At 47.9% G+C, this 20398-nt stretch overlaps 1 protein-coding gene across 3 annotated transcripts in view; it reads left to right on the forward strand.

Annotated features, from left to right (window-relative positions):
- The first annotated feature begins 3713 nt into the window (after positions 1–3713).
- Positions 3714–20398, forward strand: part of TMTC4 (transmembrane O-mannosyltransferase targeting cadherins 4) — a 61940-nt gene continuing 45255 nt past the window's right edge. The window contains exons 1-5 of one of the 3 annotated variants that reach the window (XM_076009298.1): positions 3714–3835; positions 9046–9261; positions 12756–12871; positions 14262–14478; positions 19815–19902. In XM_076009298.1, the coding sequence (XP_075865413.1) occupies positions 9100–9261; positions 12756–12871; positions 14262–14478; positions 19815–19902 (583 nt within the window). In that variant the 5' untranslated portion in view covers positions 3714–3835; positions 9046–9099. The remainder of the gene's footprint in view (positions 3836–9045; positions 9262–12755; positions 12872–14261; positions 14479–19814; positions 19903–20398) is intronic. The other 2 variants (XM_076009296.1, XM_076009297.1) reach the window with 2 other exon arrangements.

Genomic DNA, 20398 nt, shown 5'->3' on the forward strand with positions numbered 1-20398 from the left:
CCCTTCCACTCTCCCAGGGTTAAGGGGATCTCATTAAAAGAGTCCTCCAAGCCCAAGGAAGCCATGTAAACCTGGGAGAGCTGTGCCCTGCACAACCGCAGAGGGCTCTATTCACACAAATTGCAATGCACTTTGCGTGTACACATTTCAGAGCCCAGGATTTTCCAGATCCCAAAATATTTCAACCACTCTCCAGATCTGCAACCAAACCGACTGAATTAAAGTGTCATCCTCCCAAAGGCTCAAATGGCTCATGCCCTTCCAACAACTTTAACATCTTCTCTTGAGAAGGGAGAAGGCAGAAGGTATGAGGAAACAAGATGATATTTGCCATCTTCTCTGTTGTAGTTGTTGCCAGTCCAAATGGCCTTATTACGCATTTGGGGTGTCCCTTAACTCTCTGGTTACATCCCTCAGTTGTACACTCAGTCTTGGCTTCACTAACACACTAGCTGTTTGACCATGGACCTCTGTGCTTCCTTCCTCATCTGTAGGATGAGAATAATGATATTCACTTGGTAGAACTTTTGTTGAGAGTTAAATAATACAAGCACAGTGCCTGGCATACACTCAAATAGTCAACCAACCTGCCTTCTGAGTGTGCCAGCAACCCCAGAGTTCCTGTCCAAGGGGCTGGGGTCAGTGTATAGGGCGAGCAGCAGGGAATTTCTCTGTCTTAAACTTCTTATTAAACCATACGATTGTAAGAGGCAGAATCAGTGTCATGCTCATCTTTGTGTTTTCTATAGAGCCTATCCCTGTACTTGGCACATAGCATTGTATCATTTTGATCGTGGCTGCCTCAGCAAATTGCAGAACAAGAAAGCACTGGATTAAGTCAGGAGACTCCAATTCTAACTCCAATATTGCCAATGACATCCAGTATGACTTTCAGAGTTGTAGTTCTCTGAGGGACACTGTTGAATGCCTGCTATGCGGTAGGCATGGTAACTGCAGGGGTACAGGAGTCAACGACACAGAAATGGTCCTTACCTGCATGGAACTCACAGTCTAGTGATGGAAACAGACTTTATACAAATGATCACATGGTTAGTTGATCACAAATGTAATAAGAACTATGAGAGTATATATGGATGGATCTAAGGGTGTTCGGGGAGATAATTCAGGAAAGGGCTTTCAGAGGAGGTGACTTTTGAGCAGACACCTGAAGGGTGAATTAGGGGTGGCTAGGTGTTGCAGAGGAGAGTAGGAAGGAGTGCTGCAGGTGTATGTGAACATCCCAAGATGGAAAGGAGCACAGAAGCACACTGCAGGACTCCAAGAAGGCCAACATGGCTGGGGCTCAGGAAATGAAGGCAAGAGGGGTATGAGATGATTCAGGAGCGGTAGGCAAGGGGCCAGATCCTGAAGGTTTAGGTCTTCAGTCTAAGAATAATGGGAAGCAGTGGCCCACCAAGAAGGGCCACAGTGGGAGCAAACCATCTTGACGACACAAAATAAGGGGTGTGTTGTCTATAGAGTATTAAAAGGCACCAATAGAACTGACTAAAACTTTGTCTGCTTTTTATTTTCAGCATGCACTGGTGATTTTAACTATGCCAGTCAGTAGTGTGCTGGTAAATATTTAATAACTAGATCTCTGGGGGTAATAGAAATGTATGTACATACACAAGCATATGTGCATTATAAATGTCCCTGTTATAAAGGATGTGCAGGAAAAATATACAAATATTAAAATATGCAGACACTCTTCACTATAAATTCTATATACTTCATTGACTAGAACAGAATGCTTTGGTTCATTTTTGCCAAAGGCTTGTATCTGAATCCAAGGCTTGCAAATTGACCATGATTTGACAAATGGAATTGCATCCCAATCTACTTTTTTCCAATGAATTTATTGTCATTAAATCTAGTTATGTGATGTTAAACTGTATCTCTCCCTTGTACAAACTAAAACTGCAATCTTTTTAATTTCAGCACCAAGCACAACACATTTTTAAGTATAATCTGCATTATTAACATTTTCCCCCCATCACTTTCTTAAGTCTAGAGATAGCAAAACAACAAACCATGTCCTGATTCATAACGTTTGCCAATTTCCATGATGTAAATACTCCCACCATGGCCAACCGCAATCTACCAAGGTGACATCACTGAGTGTGGGCTGGGAAGACACATGCACTGTAGCACATCATTTTATGTTAACAGCATAAATGGAAAGAAGTGGACAGACTTCAGAGATATTTAGGAAGTGGATTCTTGGCAATTTGTTAGATACTGGGGTGAAGGCAGAGCTTTTGAAATACTGGAAGGATGGTGGTGCCTTCCTTGTCACAGGGAGGCCTGGATTTAAAAGCCAGCGGTGAAAAGCATGCATTCAACTTTTGGATGTGTTCCATTTAAAGTGCTTGTGACCTCCAACTGGAGAAGCTGAATAGGAGGAAGCTAGATATATGAGTTCAGAGCCCAGAGAAGCAAGGACTAGAGTTGTAGATTTGGGAGTTGTAAATCTGGGATATATTGATTGAAACATTGGCAGTGGATTAAATCATGCAGGGAAAAATTGTGAAGTAAGAGAAAAAGGTCTGAGACCTTGAAAACTTTGCTATTTGGTGGTGATCCAGAGCAGATAAGCAAGCCGAGAAGACTGGGGAAAAACAGGGAAGTGGAGTGCTGCCCAGCCACAGGAAGAGCATGTTTTAAGGAGGAAGAAGGAATTTTGCTGAGAGATCAGGTAACATGAGGAAAGAAAGGGTCCTTTGGATACAGTGATGTGGACGTATGTTACTGGGGACTATAGCAAAGGCAGTTAAACTGAGCGTGGAGACCAAGAGCCGAAGGGAGTTGGGAGGCCACAAAAGTAAGGGCAGGCAGCTCTTTCAACCTCCTCAGCAAATGAGAGCAGGAAAGAGACCGGGTGGCAGCTGTAAGGGTACGTGGAGCAGAGGAAGGCTTCAAAATCATCAAATGCTGAGGATCCGGATCCCAGCCCAGAGGGAGCTACTGACCGGATCGCAGGATGTAGCAAAAGGGCAAGGAGGGGGCGCAGGGGCGGTGATGAGAGTAGGTGTGTGGGTTTGGCCGTGGAAAGTGGGAGAAGTTGCTTTCCCAGAGGAAGCAGGCGGCAAAGCCACGCACTGCGATGGGAGTGTGGGGCGTGGAGTGGCAATCGGTCAGGAGCGGAGGTTTAGACCGAGTGGCGAATGCACCCACGTTTGGTGGCTCTGGCCGCAGCAGGGTGCGTGGGGTGGCGCAGCAGGCCCTCGTAGGAAGGACGCAGTTTCGGTCCGACAGGCAGAAAGTGGAGACGCAAATGTACCCAACTCTCCCAGACAGGGGGAAGTCTGGAGTCCGGCTGTGCCGCAGGGGCGTGCGGGCCCTCCGAGGAGCGGCGCGGGAGAGGCTCCGGGCGGGCCAGAAACTGGCCCCGCGCTCGCGGACCGCGGCCGGGGAGGGAGGGCCCGCTCCGGCTCCCGCAGCCAGGCTCCCCGGCCCCGCCTCGGCTCCACGCCCAGCGGCCGCTTCCTCCCCTCCCGCCGAGTCCGTCTGTCCCTGCGCCTCCTCGCCGCCGACTAGCGCCCGCTGCCCTGACGTCACCGGCGCGTCCGCCAATGAGCTGAGGAGGGGCGGGGCCGAGGCCGGAAAGTGACGGGAGAAGCAGCCAATGGCCGCGAGGAGGGGCGGGCCGGGGCGGGGCGCGAGGGGAGCGCCGCGCGCGTGGGGAGCTGCGGGCCGGCGGCGCGGCGGGGGCGCGGCGGGGGGCGGTGCGCGGCGGCCCCTCCCCTGCCGGCCGCGGGCGGGCGGGCGCCGGGAGCCGCCGGAGTTTCCGCGCCCGGGAGGGAGATGCGGCCGCGGCTCGGGCTCCTTGCAGGTAACGCGCGGGGCGGCCCCTGCAGGGCCGAGCGCGCTGCGGGGCGAGCGGAGTTGGGCTCCGAGCGGGCGCGGGCTCCTCGCTGCCGCCGAGCCCCAGCCCCGCGCGGCTGCCCGGGCCCGGGGGCAACGCTGCTGCCAGAGTTGGCTCCTGGACCCGGGCTGCGGCCGGGGCCGGGGTCACTGGGGACGCGGGCCCCTAGCGCCCCGGTGTGAGCCGCACACGGGACAAAGGGCGCGGCGTGGAGGCTGCGCGCCCCCCAGCCCGCGCGCGTGGCTCTGGCCCCCGCGTCCCCCTAGCCCGGCGCGAGGTCACCACCCCAGCCCCTGCCCGCTCCGGCCGCGCGGGCGCTCCCTCCGCCCGCCGCGCCTCCCGGGAGCGGCCACCTGGCCGCGGGGCCCTGCGCCTGGCACCAGCTGGCCGCGGCGCGGGCGATGGCTGGACACTGCCCGGCCGCTTGGCCGCCTGCCCTGGGTTACGAGGCGGCTCCCCCGCAGCGCCGCGAGCGCCCGCTACTACACGCCCGGCTGCCGAGCGGAGCGGCGCGAGTGCGGGGCCCGCGGCCCGGGCGCCCGGGGCCACCCAGCCGCCACTTCCGGGCGAAGGCTTGGAGTTCGGGGAAGCCGAGCAGGTGGCGCAGCCACCTCCTCACCTCCTGTGAACTCCGCGGGGCTTCTGGTCTTGTTGATGTTGTGACTGTGGGCTGTGTGTGTTTTCTTTTTTTTTTTTTTTTTTAGTCACACACAAAAGAAGGGAGGAGTTAGAGGAACGATCCAGCCACTATGAGTCATCCCACACTTTGCTGTTTCCCTAGGAGAGCGAATGCATGGGGAGAATTTCTTGGGAAACAGTTGTAGTAAGGACTAGGTCCCCTGCCTGTCCCTTACCTGCAGTCCCGTCCGTGCCTGGTACGTCCCCGCTGGAGGAGGGGTAAAGTGACTCTGCCTGCGGACTGAGATGGGAAAATGGCCACAAGCTAGCAAGCTGGAAACTTTTTGGGATAGTGGAACTGTGAATGTCAAACCACACACGTTTTTGCTATAGTCAGTCATGGCCCTTCTGAGTTACTGAATTTAAAAATGGGAAGCAGGTCACAACGGGGACGGCGCCCTCACTACATTTGGCTCAGCTGCACAGGAGAGGGCGGTGGAGATGGCCTGGTCCCCTGCGGTGGGAGGCTGGGACAGGAGCTGCCAGCTCAGGGTCTCCAGGCTACTGCCAGGCCCACAGATACTGGGTCAGAAATGATCATGCTGTTTAGTCTGATTTCCAGAGGCATTGTCACATCTCAGCGTGGCAGAGGGCAGCTGGCTGGCTGTGTGGATGGATTGCTATTGATGAGGTAGAAAGGCCGGGCAGAGGCCAACAGGCCCTTCCATGCATGTGGAAGAATATTCTTCAGTAGGTGGCTGCTGCTAATTTTTCCAGGGTGAATCATTTAATTTTGGTCTCATCATTCTGTTTACTGCAGTCCAGGCTGCTGTGTCAGCTGTCACTGGGTCCTCATGGTTCACAGCTCAATGCCATTTGTTTTTGGAGGGTCCCTGTTTGAAGTGTTTTTGACCTTTGCACTGATGACTAATTTGTTTTAACCTCCTGAAAACAGAGGCTTGATATTAGAAGTTTGAGAAATTGGGGATAAAGGGACCTCTGCTTTGTTCCAAATTCAGCTACTGTTGAAGGGCCAGTTGGTTCTGACCCAGAGTCAGACAGCAATCAGAATCCCACTTTTATTATGGCTGCTGGTGCACTCTGCGTGGACTGAGACCCCGGTGGGATTCCCTTCTTCTCACTCCACAAGGTGAACTTGCCTTGCAGCCACGGCGGAGGAGCTGGGGATCCCAGGCTGGGGTATCATGTGAAAGAGAAGGATAAGACGGTTTGGCCTAGTGCCCATCAAGACAAAAACAGAATGTCTCTTAATATGTCATGGCTTGGGTATAAAGAAGGGTGGAGGGCCTGGTCTCCCATGTCTACCACCTCATGCAGCCAGGGCTTCTTTTACCTGAGTGCCAGGCCTATCTCAGATCATTGCAGAACAAAGGTCACTTATTATTGATGGAAGGGGAGTTGAGAGCAAGGTTGCTGTGCATGGTTATGCAGTTTATGCAACACAGACATGCCTGGCCAAGGAAACCCTGTGTCCTGGGTCTGCCTGAAAGAAGGATGCCTGTTTCGCAATTGCAGTAGGTCCCCTTATGGGCTTGGCTGGTAAACCCATCTGCAGGAACAGATGATGGCAACATGGGTGTTCCCAGGACAGGCAATCAGGAACTAGGCACCAGGAGCTAATTTCTCCAAAATGTGACAGTAATGGAAACTAATTGTTTGCCTACGTTACCTCATTTAATGCTTACCACAACCTCCTGAAGAAAGTAGTGGTACCCTATTGTGCCTGTGAGGAAATTGATCCTTAGAAAGACTAAGTAGCTCAAGGTCAGGCAGCCAACAAATCCAGATTTGTCTTGACTCTGAGAACTTTGCATGCATTTCTAACACATTGTAGCTTTTTTTTTTAATATTTGAAAGTGAAAGGCATTTTCTGCACTATTCTGCTATACATGTTAACAGTCTATCCCTTAAATGAAAAGGGCATTTATGAGTATTTTTCAGTGGCAACAAAAGAGCAGGCACCTTGGAGACTAAAGAAGGAGGAGCCCCTGAGATAGAGGAGCAGGGGAGTCACGTGAGGAAGAGAGAGCCAGCCAGAACTGAGATAGTGTGGGGAGGGTGGCAGGAGGGGATGGGGTAGATTCCTTGGTGTCCATGCAGGAGGAGAGGGGGAGGAGATCATCCTGAGGTTGACTCAGCCATCCTTTTGACTTCCCAAGAGCCTGGCCTGGCCTAGGAGGACACTCCAGCAGTTGGGTCCATGGCCTGTCTTATGGGTATATGGGCTGTTGCTTGAGTACAAAAATGATTAGTCTGTTATGAGTGATCTGAAATACGGTAGCTAATTTAAGAGCACAAAGTATTTCCTGTTGTAATATTCTACCTGTAAGGCCATTTGAACCTCATGACCAACTTTTGTGAAATAATATTCACATATTTGGGGCTAAAGCAGATGACATCAAAACCAGTTATGTGACCTTTGGTCAGCTCACGACTCTATGTACAATTAAAATTGCTGTAAATTATTTGTTTTCCTTCACATTAATTTTCTAAATCAGAGAACACTTTTATTCTCCCCCTGTGAAGTCATCGTATCTACCTAACAATTCAGTCTTTTGATTTGTATTTTTTTTTTTTAAGTAGCAGGAGTAATTTCTTTAGCTGAAATGTGAACATAGTGGCCCAGTGGTCGGGGCTGCGTGGTGACCTGCATTGTGTTTGCAGTGGTAATTTGGATTTGAGCAGTGGCTTATTCTTTCATCGGAAAAGAAAAGAAGGCAACAGATAGTAGCTGGAATATTCCCCCAGCACTTTCCAAGGGCATGCCTTACGTCAGGCTATGAGGCTCGAGGGACAAGCAGTGGAAGAGTTGCAGAATCTTCCATCTCTGGAGGGTAAATCTGGACCGCCTCGCCGGCCCTGGAAAGGGACAGCATAACCGTGGTTGCCTGTTGGGTCTGTCTCCACCTTCACTCAAGCTTGTGGAAAAGAGGCCTGTGACCTCAGATGGCCTCTGGCTGACTTCTTATTGATTATAATCAAGGGGGCCGGCATTTGCTTCTATCTCAGGGGAAAGGAATGGGGGCCGGTTTCCTTGGTATGGAGACAAGAGTCTCAGTACCAATAAACCAAACACGGTAATCCCTCATTGAATGTCATTGCTGGTAGGTTCTTGGAAACTTCACCTGTAAACAAAATGATGTTTAATGAAACAGCCTTATTTGAGGACCTGCTGTAGGCTGTTTCAAATAACGTCCCAGGTTCCAAGAGCCTATTGGTGACGTTAATTGAGGACTTACAGTACTAAAGGAGATTTTCTAAAGAAAATCATTCTGTGCCTGTGTTTCAACCTCCTGGAGAAAGTACTAGTGTTAATAGCTAACCTTCTGTGAGCATTCATTAAAGCCTGGCAGTGCTGGGAATCCCATTTGACCCTCGTGACAACTATGTAAGGTAGACAGTGTGATCATCCTCATTTTACTGGTAGGGAAATAGGCCCAGAGAGTTTAAGTAACTTGTCCAGATTTACACAAGATTCGAACTAAGCAGCCTGACCCAAACACGATCCTGGTACATCCAAAGAAAGCACCTAATGAGGGTGTGGTAGGAATGGGGACAGATAAAATGTGATTTGGGTGGCAGTTTGACATTTGTTGGGGCAACTCTCACCATTGGACAGTTCTTATGCTTTGCAGAGTGCCGCAGAAAGTGGGCTCAGAGAGAATGGGCCACACACATGACCACACAACTAACACGTGGCAAGGCTGAGACACAGACATTCCTGGTGTTAACATTTTGCCCGTTTGAAGGAAAAGTTCAAAATAAGTGTATATTCGATTCTTTCACCAGTATTGAAGGTCATGTCCTCATGTGCAATAGCCTCCTCTCTTGCTTAGGATGCAGCTCAGCCTTTCTGGGACAAAACAGTCATTTTTTAAAATCTGTCCTCTGTGTGTAAACCCCTAACCTGGCCGTCAGTCATTCGATCATGTGCCCTGCTCTGTCGATCTCTTCTCTCTCCTGGAGTTTCATCTAACTGGCCTGTGCACCTGAGTTCTACAAATAGACGATGAGCTCTTTCGGAATTAGGTTTGTGTTTTGTACATCCCTTCCCCAAACGTGTGCGTGTGAGCACACACACATACACACACACAGACACACACAGTGTACTAAAACCCAACAATGAATATTTGTTGTTTTTTCTTAACTGGATGAGGTAAGATGGTAGCTTCTTTTTTTTTAAGCTTTGTGAACCAGTTCAAGGACAACTAAAAATGATTTGCCTTATGGGGTTTATAAATATAGGATTCCATTAAATCAGTGTTTCTAAAGGGTTGTCCAGCATCTTCTGGACAAGGTGAGGGCGTCCAATTCAGTATAGGTTGTGAGATAGGGCCCTGGCATCTGCATGGGTCCCAGGTGACTTTTCTGCCCACTGGAATTTGGAAACTGCAACTTAAAACTTTTTAACGATCACATCCTATAAAATGGCAGCACCGACTGTCTTGCTCTGATTTACTTACAGTAAATATGTCCACTGCAGAAACATTCCTGCTAACAGGTCGATGCATGTTGATGTGACCTCGTTGTTCCTGCAGGTCTCTAACCAGCATGATGCCAGAGCAGGGGGCCGCCCGCCTGCAGTTCTCAGAATGGCCGAGCTGGACGCCGATTTGGTTCACATCCTTCCGTCTTCTGTTCTTCCTCCTTTCTGGGCTAAGTTAGTCGTGGGATTTGTTTCCCTCGTGTGTTTCGCACGGAGCTACGATGGAGATTTTGTCTTTGACGACTCTGAAGCGATTGTTAACAATAAGGTTCGTATCTTCACGCTTTTCTAGTAAACTGCTGTTAACCACTTGCCTGCGTCTCTGTAATCATCTGAGTTCGTGCCGCGTTCTTCTCTGTGAAACTTAGGTCAAGCATTTGCCCGGGCCCCGGTTGTCCTCTAGATTTTCCACCTGTTTGGTATCGTAGCTTTATTTTAGTGCCTCTCTCATTGCTGGCAGCAAGGTCTCCAGCCCCTGCCTATACTCAGGCTGTACCTTCATGAGGCCCCAGTCCACACGTGTATCAGAGAGGCGGGTCTGCTAAGATTGCCAGGAAGGGTATTGCAGGGCATTGCAGATTAAGTATTTCAGGTGTTGTGAACATTTTCCAGAATTGTTAAAAAAAAAAAAAATCATGCATTTGCTGCAGTGATGGGCGGGTCCGATCACCTGCTGAAGGATGCATTCTCAGCAGCACGCAGCAAGCTGGCTGCTGCCTTGTCCTTCACTGAGAGGACCAGGACAGCCTGCTGACAGCAGCTGGGGCAGGGGGAATGTGCTGCCCGGGGTGCTGCGGCTCCTGCTCAGTTCACGTTTGGAGATTCATATTTGCTGAACTTGCAAAATCTCACTCAGTTTTTGCTCACCAGTGGCTGCCGTGTATTGGTGCAGGGGAAATGATGTTCTTTTTCACTCACAACCTAGAGTTAGAGCCTTCTAGCTCCTTAAGTGCAGCCTTTTGTCTGAATCCAAATTTTATAGAACAAATCCTTTTAATGAAAGAGTTACTGGTTCCTAGTAATTAGTAATCTAGTTACTCTGCTGAGATTCTAATTGCTCAGCAGCTATTTTCTGTGTGTTCCTTAACCAATGAAGAGGACTTGAGAAAATACACCAATCTAGCTGTCTAGTAGATGCAATTGTAGCAACTCTTTGTAACAACACTGTTGAAGTCACAGATTCCATTACTTCAAGTTTGTCGTTTTTAATTGTCTTCAGGGTTCACCCAGCAGTGACTGCAGATGATTCCATTTCACTTCTTTTTTTTTTAACCATGTTTAAAAGAACTAAGTAGCTCTAAAGCGACTATGTCAAATTGTGTGGCTTCATAGCCACACAATTGCCTTTCTCACAGGGTACAACTTTATTTTTTAAATCCTGCTATTCATTTTGGTGAGAGTTTCTTGACTTTTATAAAGTGGAAGATATATAGAAAACGTTAATTCAGAACCTGTGTTGAAACTGTTGGTCAGCCAGGCAGAACAAAAACACGAGCCTTGTTGTGCGGGGGAGGGGGGGCTGGCGTCTGGGTGTGATCTCAGCCCTTGTGTGTGAGGTGAGGCAGATGAAGCCGTTTGGGGCTCCGCCGAGCACTGCCTTGGCAGTGTTTTCTGGAGCATCACACTGTGCCCCTTTTGTTAACTTGCTAGCCCTCCCTTTTTCCGTTCCTGTCTAATGAAAGGCCCTCCTCCGTTCACTGGCTCCGTGCCCACAGTAATGTGAAACAGGCTGTTACTGGATTTTAGTGATGTTAGAGACCGTTTTCCAGATGCTTCCCGGTCGTGTTGAGTTGCCTTTTTTGTTCCCTGAGATGATGGTCCTCTTTGAGACAGTGGAGTGAGGAGGAATTTCAGACACAATGCATCTTTTCCATAAATCATTACGAGGAAAAATTGACCTTTCTTTCCGTAGCACACCCCGCTGTGCGTAGGCTACACCTAATCAAATATTTAGAGCTTCGTTGGTGTTCATTTTCTTTTCAAAAGGAGGGAAAGATCCTCCGCCCAACCCTTTCACAACTGAAGGAGTACCTGTGTGACAATGCAAAAGAAGTTAGACTTCCTATTTGTCGCTGCATCCACTAAGTCAGCAGGTGCATTGCATGACACGAAATAACCGGCTCTTGTGGGGGCAGGGTGGTCAGTGTACTCAAGACTTATGCAGCTGGTCACTAATGGAAATGAAAGCCCCCCTTACTGTGGGAATCAGGTGGCCAGCTTTGCATCTGTCACCTCTGCTCAAGCCTTTCCCTTGAGTCAGCAAGCACTTCAGTAGCAAATACTGAACTCCAAGTTGTGCTGTGGATATTTGTTGTTCTTTGGGGCCACCCATCATGTGACCCACTTCTTCCATGTGGGGCATTCTTATTGCTCGAAGACCATTTGATTAGGAAGCTATTCCTTTGAGGTGTGCCCACCTGTTGGAGTCAGGAGCTAGTCATACAAAGAAGTAGGGTCGGGACACAGCTGCCTAGTCTTGGCAAGGTGTCCGGGGCGTGACTCGTGGTTGTGGCTGTACCGCTGTTTTCTGGTTTTCCAGCCCACATGGTGTGTCTATGAGGCTTACACTCCCCTGTAAATCATTTCTTTTTTTGCTTCAATGAATCAGAATTTGTTTGGTTACTGCAATAAAAAATCTCGACTGATACACCAGGCAATGATTAGCGCATCATAATTTCTAAAACATCCTAAAACATCCCTGTTTAATTATGCTTTAAAGAGAAAATTAATCATCAGTTTTGTTACTCACTCCGTAGTACCTTGTTTGCCATTTTGCTTGTTAGATACAGTTTAAGCCTTCTAGTTTCATAGTACAAATGTAAAAGAAAGATGCATTTTTAAGCATCTGTAGTGCAGTATCAAATTAAATTACCTCAGTAGTAAGATAGGTTTTTCATATTTAGTGATTTTTATGTTTAAAAATTATGTGGAAGTTTTTTCCTGAATTTCACAGTCTGCTCAGCCCATAATCAGAAATGGAAAACTTAAAAAAATATATAGGTTTATCCATATTTATGTTTTAACGGGGACATTTTTGGTAAATTACCTTATTTATTGTCTATGAGAGGTTAGTAATCTTATTTAGCTATATGGCCCATTCATTCATTCATCGTGTATTAAGCATCTTCCATATACTCCCAGCAAACTCGGATGGGGTCCAGGCGTTGTAGAGCCCTGGTCTAGTGCCATGGTTGGATAGTGATCATGTGATTGTAAGTCCCAGTATGCCACACAGTATGGGGACAGGGGCACAGTGCCCCAGACCCACAGAAGAGGGGGCAGGATCCGCTTAGAAAGGGCAGATCTCAATGGCTGAGATATGAATGTTGGGAGGAATCGAGTTGTGAAGAGTTGACGGTGACTGTTCAGGGGAGACCTGCAGAGCCTTTGGGACGGGAGCTCACGGGAGCCACAGCAGGACACAGTGTCGAGTTTGGTGGGAGCCAGAGCACCCCAGGCTGTGGCTGCCCCATCAGGTGTGGGCTCTGTCCTCAGAGGGTGGGGTGAGCCACTGTGCAGTTTGAAACAGTCAACTCAGAGACCGTGTAAGAGGGCACGGTGACCCCGCTAGGCCTGCAGCCTGGGGGAGAGATAGCGGAGCCCAGGGTGGCCCAGGCCGGCAGCGGGAGAGGTGGAGAGAGAGGGCAGATTCGAGAGCGCTGAGGAACTTTCGAGAAGAGGGCTCTGTGAGGGCGTCGGTACAGAGCTGAGGGAGGAGTCGTGACTCCCTTGTCCAGAGTGTCCCCTGGTGTGTCCTTGCAGGACCTTCAAGCAGAAACGCCCCTTGGGGACCTGTGGCGCCACGACTTCTGGGGCAGCAGACTAAGCAGCAACACCAGCCACAAGTCCTACCGGCCTCTCACCGTCCTGACTTTCAGGTGAGGCGTGACCACGCAGAGCATGGGGGCTGGCCGCGGTTGTGTGCCACTGGGTGCTGAGGGCTGGGAGTCCTGTCAGCGTCTTCTGGGGAGGTACGCGCCACTCACAGACTCGGGTCTCTGGGAAGTGCAGCTAATCCCAGCTACTAGGAGGGAGGTCACAGGAGGATCCAGACTGTGCCTAAGGAACCACCCATTGTGGTCCTGTCGCAAGGATGATGCATTCTATATTTTTCTCATTCTTGGAGGTTCGGCCATTTGCTGGTTAACACCCAGGGAACGGTATGAATCAAAGAAGCGTGTGGCATCTAATGAAACTGTGATTTTTTTGACTACATGAAAACAAATAATAGATAAATCTTCCTATTATTACCAAGTCAATATGCAAAAATAAAATGAAGCTTAAAGACAGTTCCCCTGAGGCCAGGCTTGGTGGCTCACACCTGTAATCTCAGCACTTTGGGAGGCCACTGCAAGTGGATCACTTGAGGCCAGGAGTTCAAGACCAGCCTGGGCAACACAGCAAGACCCCATCTCTTAATAAAATGAAAAAATTTAGAGAGGCATGGTGGCGCACGCCTCTAGTCCCAGCTACTAGGGAGGCTGAGGCAAGAGAATCACTTTGAGCCCAGGAGTTTGAAGTTGCAGTGAGCCATGGTGACACCATTGCACTCTAGCCTGGGCAACAGAAAGAGACTCTGTCTCAAAAACAAAAATACAATCCCCGCCTCCATTAATCAGGGAACTGTTTGCATTAAATTGCTTTATTCACCTTACAAAGGTTTTCATTCACACCTGTTTCTCTGGTGCATTTAAATACTTGTGCATAGACCTTCCACGCACACGTGGAAATGATGTATGCAGTTGAGAAACAGAATAAGAATCTAGGGGAAGGCACCTATTGGGTGGAAGGCGGTGGGTGTGCCGCTAAGGAGAGCTTTTTTGGGTGGATAAGCAAATTGCACGACTCTCATAAATCCAGGTCCCTGTGGGGTAGCCGGGAGGGCGCAGTATATAACATACTAAACAGCAATATAATATAATATGTGTTATATTGTATCTTCTTGGAATGTAGTTTGCCTTTTTTGCACTTAAAAATTTGACTAGCTTTCCTTTCGATTTTCCTTGGCAAGCGTCCTCCTCGCCGCTCCCCTTGGCCACGTCCGTTTGGTCCATTTGTCCCTCTGCAGTTAATTACGTCTCCACCTTTTCTTCAACCTTCTTGGCTTGACAGGCATTATTTATCTCGGTGCTATTTTTACCAACCTGGCACACCATCCTCCTCCTCTCCTTTTAATATTTTCACGCACAAGCCTTCTCCTTCAGACCGTTGCTGTTCCTCTCCGCGTGCCACTGCGCATCCGGCCTGAGCACCCTGTGTTTGCTGCAGGATTAACTACTACCTGTCGGGAGGCTTCCACCCCGTGGGTTTTCACGTGGTCAACATCCTCCTGCACGGCGGCGTCTCTGTCCTCATGGTGGACGTCTTCTCCGTGCTGTTCGGCGGCCTGCAGTTCACCAGCAGAGGCCGGAGGGTGCACCTGGCCCCCAGGGCGTCCCTGCTGGCCGCGCTGCTCTTCGCTGTCCATCCCGTGCACACCGAGTGCGTAAGTATCGTCTGCGTGCACGTGGGAAGGGACAAGACATCCCTATGCCGTCTCCTTTCCTAAAGCAGGCGCCCTTTGGGTGCTCACCTTGCTTCTAGAGCCGGAGAAAGCCTTCTCCGAGGCATACTCTATAAATAGAAAGCACGCTGCATAAACGCCCCACCAGACATGCGGAACCATGATGTCTGGGTCAGAGACATCTCTCGTGAAAAAAACGATGCAGAGCGCCGTATTGGTGGAGTCTTCATGATAAGGTGTGGTGTGATCTCTGGTCACACTCCTGTTCAGCCTCTGTGACTCACGCTGGCTGGTAACGTGTGAGCGTCAAGTATTGCCTGGCCTTGAAGACTAAAGGCCAGAGGCTACGAACCATTCTTCAGGGAAGGGTCTGATGCTGTTTTTCTGTTAGCTTACAACTCATTGATTTACAGAATACATTCTTATACTTAATATGACTGTCACAAAAATGCTGCGATGTCAGTTGGGCTAGTATGACAGTTCCCACTTATCAATGAGGAAATGGCCTAGGAGGATAAACGAAGGATTTGTCCAGGGCGAGTAGCAAGTGAGTGCAGGATAGGACTCACACTCTGGGCTCCCCAGGCTCCTCCTGGGGAACTGTTCCTGAAGTCTCCCCACCTTCCTCTTCCTCTCTCCTTGTGTCATCCTCTTCCCCTGGACAGATGTGGCCCAGGTGATTGGGCAGCTCCTGACAGCTGCCTCACCTGTCTCCCTTCCATGGAGCTGCTGCTGCGTGGATGTGGTACAGACTGTGTTGGGATTTAACTAGATATTGGTGAGGTTTTCAGGAACTAACTCACCTCCACCCCTGTGAACCCTTGAAAATGTAAGTCAGCATGTTTGCCGAGGTAAAATATTTGATTTGAATCATTCATTCTGTGAGCTTGAAGTACCTGGTCATCAAATACTGCATATACTTTATGATTAATATGTCTCTCACAGTTGACTTCTGCATTTAATATGGATTTATATACCTACGTTTAACCAATTGTATTGAGCTTCTTGAAGTGTAAGTGCCAAAATGATGAGCAGAATTCCTGTTTTTAGCATCTGATTTTATTAAATTGTTCTTTGGTATCAAGAGTTTTGTGGAGCTGCTATCACAGCCTGCTCCTAATATTTTATTTTTACTAAAGCAAATTCAGAGGACTTAGGGCTTAATATGCTGGGACTGCTGTTGTAAAATTTTATCTATACTTAACTTTAACCAAATTTGACTTTGTTTGAGTCTGAGTTCTCCATGGTCTAAATGTTTGTTGGGACCCAGAAATAGTATACACGTTGATCATAAATAAGGGACTGAGTATACTGATTTCCCTAGGAAAGAACTAATCCACTGTTTTGCTTCTTGTCTAATTTAGCATGATCTTCAAAGCAAAATAAAATATTTGAATTTTTAGGCAAAGAAAGTTTTCTAAAATTCTCATTTTAAATAGTGCAAACTTGATACATGAAAAATTTTAGGTGCCAACAAGTATAACTGGATGTGCTGACACATACCACACACACACACACACACACACACACACACACTCCAGATAAAGTGCAATCTGAGAACATGTTCATCTTCAAAGTCCACATTCCAGATCTTTAAAAGGAAACTGAGGCAGGCCTAGCTATAAGAGAGAAGGAAATATTTGAAAAAAATCTCTTCATCTCCCCCTCTCCATTCCATGACAGTCATTCAAACTCAGATTTTTAAAAAAGAGTTATGAATAATTTAAAAATAGATGGATATTTTATATGTTCATCTTTCAGTGATTGTTTTGTCAAATAGCTTTCAGTTTCCTCTTATCTGCATTCTCCTGTTGTCTCCCATTCTGCATTTAAAAATTCCAGCTTGAAAAATGTGCAGAGAGTGGGATACCCAGGCAAACAGGTGTCCTGGCCAGCTCTGAAGAGGCAGCCCAGCTCTCTGGGGGGCCGGGCCAGAGGCCTGAGTGACCACCTGGGCACGGTGTCCCCAGACTGTGTGTTGATCCCTTGCAGGATGACGACAGTGGGGGCTTGGGTAGTAAGTGTGCCTCTGTTTACATTTATTAAGAGAAAGTAGGGCAGTGTAGGCCCCTGTAGGTTTAGTGACACAAATTTCTTTATATTAACACCTGTGTGTTCTGTGTCTTTACTACTCCTCAACGTTGACATTGAAAGTGATGTTGCCCGCTGCAAATAAGCACCTAAATCTTCCAGTCTTCTAGGGCGACCTGGCATCCAATATTCCCAGGACTTTCTGTTTCAAAACCCGGACAGCCTGGGCAAGCGAGGATGACTCAGTCAGTCACCCTAAAGGCTTGCCACCCCTGGTCTCCAACCGGTAGTGCAGCAGTTACAGTTGGTGTGATTTGCTCCCTAGCTGATAAGAGAGTCTCTCTTTTTCAGATGTGCCACCCTAGATCTGTTTGTAGACACACAAGGCCTCTGACACACCAGTTACCGCTGGAGAGGGGACAGCTAGGGAGGCCTGCGCAGCCCCTGGTCTGAGGACAGGGTGCCCCTATGTGGGTTTTACTGTTTGTTTTCCTCAAAACCTTGGGGAAGATTTCAAGTTGCTAGGATTCCAGTATCAGAGAGAAACTCAGACCTCCCCTTCTTTCTTACGGCCCCTGGGCAGGTTGTTCCTAGTGGGGAAACAGCGGTGCCACCTGCTTTGTGGATTCAGGGGGATTGCAGTTATTTCTTCAGAAAACCCTGACAGGAGTACTTCATGTTATTTGTAAGAAAAAAATAGTGTTCGCAGAGAAGTTTGCCTGAAAATACATATTATGCAAGTATCAGAAAAGGAAAACAAAATCTCTTCTTGCTTATGTTCATTCTTAGACAAATGATTGGATATAGTCCCTTTTGGGATAGTCTTTTAACATTTTTTTTCTATGAAATCTCTAATTACTATGCCAAAAATTCATTGTAAGTGAATTTTTACTTTTTTGTTTTTACAAAATACCCTCTTGCTTTAAAACATTTACCATACTTTAAAATTTTTGTTTTTCTTTATATAAGACCATATAAAGTACATTACTTAAAGTCCTGGAATTGTCTTCAACAATTAACAAAAAGAAAAACATTTCTTTAAAAATAAGTTTATGAAGGCCGGGCGCTGTGGCTCACGCCTGTAATCCTAGCTCTTGGGAGGCCGAGGCGGGCGGATTGCTCAAGGTCAGGAGTTCAAAACCAGCCTGAGCAAGAGCGAGACCCCGTCTCTACTATAAACAGAAAGAAATTAATTGGCCAACTGATATATATATATATATAAAAAATTAGCCGGGAATAGTGGCACATGCCTGTAGTCCCAGCTACTCGGGAGGCTGAGGCAGGAGGATCACTGGAGCCCAGGAGTTTGAGGTTGCTGTGAGCTAGGCTGACGCCACGGCACTCACTCTAGCCTGGACAACAAAGTGAGACTCTGTCTCAAAAAAAAAAAAATAAATAAATAAGTTTATGATGTTTAAAGTTCGTTTTCATGCGATTCTTTACACAGGCCTCAGCTATGAAGGCAACAAGTGGCTTAGATGGACCGGTCCTCTTGGCCTTCATCCCTAGTGTTTATCCAAGCAGTTTCCTTCCCCTTCGCTCACTCCATTTCCCAGGTCTCTGAAACTCCCTTCCCAGGCATCCTCAGACCCCATTGCTCTGTGGTCCCTTTGGGCAGGCTTCCCCGGATTATTGGCTTTCGTTACTCTCTTCTCCCAGGGGCTTGGGTTCCGGTCCTCCTCCGGGCACCGTAGCCGCCGCCTCACTTGCCAGCTGGCTGCAGAGACCACACCCTGCCTCCCCCGAGCTTCTGTGTCCTTTATCCGTTTCCTTTCTGCTGCTCCTGTTTCTAGAAACCCCCCACGGGATTCACCAGTGGGAGTGACAGTGCGCCGCACCCACCACGTGCCAGGCTGTCTTCTGTGTAGCCGCACCTCTGATTGTTTTACTGTGTCCCTGATTGGGTTCACAGCCCTGAGTGCTGCAGAACTCTTCATTGCATATTCATTTCACTCCTAAAGTAATTGGATTGTTTAACCCTCCAGCATGCTGGCATACTTGTTCCGGATCTGTTAAGCCTTTGTTTTGTCTGTAGGTTCCTTCCTGGTAGGTTTTTTATGTGTGTGGTATTCACAGGTTGGATTTATCGGCTTATTCAGCCTTCCTAGTCATTGCATGACACCGTGGGCTGCCACGTGCACTCCATCAGGAGGTCACAATTACGGTGGCTAATAGACCTCGGCATGTCATAGATACCCGGTGTAGTGTAGGGGCAAACGGCTCCTAAAAAGGCATGCTTTCTCAGCTATTGCTTGTACATGCACTTGGGAAGCATATGTAAATATAGTAATTTTATACTTACTGTATATCTTCTTATCAAGATTTAGAAAGTAGTCTTTTATTCTGCAACTCACATATCACATATCTTCCCTTTGAGAAAGGATTAACCTGCCAACCTTTACAGCACTACGTAGAGAATCACAGCAAAAGCTTTGATGTATGTCAACATTCAGGCGCTGGTTAGTAAAGGATCCACCTACCCTAGACCAGTCCTCGTGCATGGAATTCTGTGTCTTTCATCACCATCAAACGTTTGGAGAGCAGTTACTGGAGCAGTCAGCCTGCAAGGAAGAAACACAAAGTTCACACTGCTTCATTCTCACTAAGGGAAAGAAGAGAAGGGCAGAGTCCTGTGGAAAATGGGGGGAAAGAAATGGTACAAGTGTTATTCTCTTTTCATCCTAGTGGTTAATCACTTTTGAAGCATCGGCTTTTCAGGCTAACCCACTTAATCAATTTTGGTCTGAAAGGAGGAAAAGACAGCAGAGGCAGCTTTGAGCGATTATTCCTGTGTCTTTTTCTGTCCGCAAGATGGCTTTTAACACTTCTTTCCTACTTTTATGTCCATCCTGTTTCCAGTCAAATTTTATTTTTTAAATATCATGCCCTTTGAGCTGATAACATTTTCCATTTGAAAATCCACTCTGGGGACATCAGAAGCTTGTCTGCGGAGCTCTTGGGTGCCGCATGTTAAAAAACACAGCTTTTCCTGCACACGTGTGTCCCCGTCGGTGCCCAGCCCACAGACTAGCTATCGGTAGGTCCAATTCAATCTGGCTTTCTCCTGGAAACGGTTGAATCAAGTCCTACACCGAAAAAGGGAAGAGAGAACCAATTATAAGATAACACCTCAGGGTTGTTGCACAGCTACACAGATTATTGTCATAGGTGGCAGGGTCTAGGAAGTTTCTTGTTTTCTATACCTAAAGAATGTTTTCTATTTCTGAAGTTTAAGATGTGCTTAAATGTTTTTATGTAATTCTTTTTTTTCTTCCCCTTTTTCTAAGGTTGCTGGTGTTGTCGGCCGCGCAGACCTCCTGTGTGCCCTGTTCTTCTTGCTGTCTTTCCTTGGCTACTGTAAAGCCTTCAGAGAAAGTAAGCATTATGTTTGTCTCCTTAATTTTCCACCTCTGCCATGTTTTGTCCTGTGGAGCAATGTCTTAACAGATGGGAAATGACCATCTGTGTAAGTTTATCACTTTGCAGGGATGTGGGTGAGAAGGCACATAAACGCCATTGCTTTTTCCATGGTGCAAAGTTCTGACATCAGCGCCCACACAGGACTGTCCTGCTGGGTGGTGAGAGCAGAAGCAGTGGCAGACGTACTAAAGCAGCTGTGATTTTTGCTATTGTATTTACAACAGAATTGTAGGATTGCAAACTATTCTAGGACAGGCTGTGCTGTTTTGATATTCTGTGGATTTATAGCCCAGCCATCCCTCTGTAGTTTCCAGGGGTGGATTGGAAAGGGCCTTGGAGATTTTTCATTCACTGTCATTCCTCCGTCCCCTCCTGCTCCGGCTGTGTCCTGGAGCACCTGCTCTCTCAAACCTTTGACTTCTCTAAGGCACAGCAGAAGGGTGACCCGCAT

The sequence above is a fragment of the Microcebus murinus genome, chromosome 13 (genome assembly GCF_040939455.1).
Source record: "Microcebus murinus isolate Inina chromosome 13, M.murinus_Inina_mat1.0, whole genome shotgun sequence".
NCBI lineage: Eukaryota > Metazoa > Chordata > Mammalia > Primates > Cheirogaleidae > Microcebus > Microcebus murinus.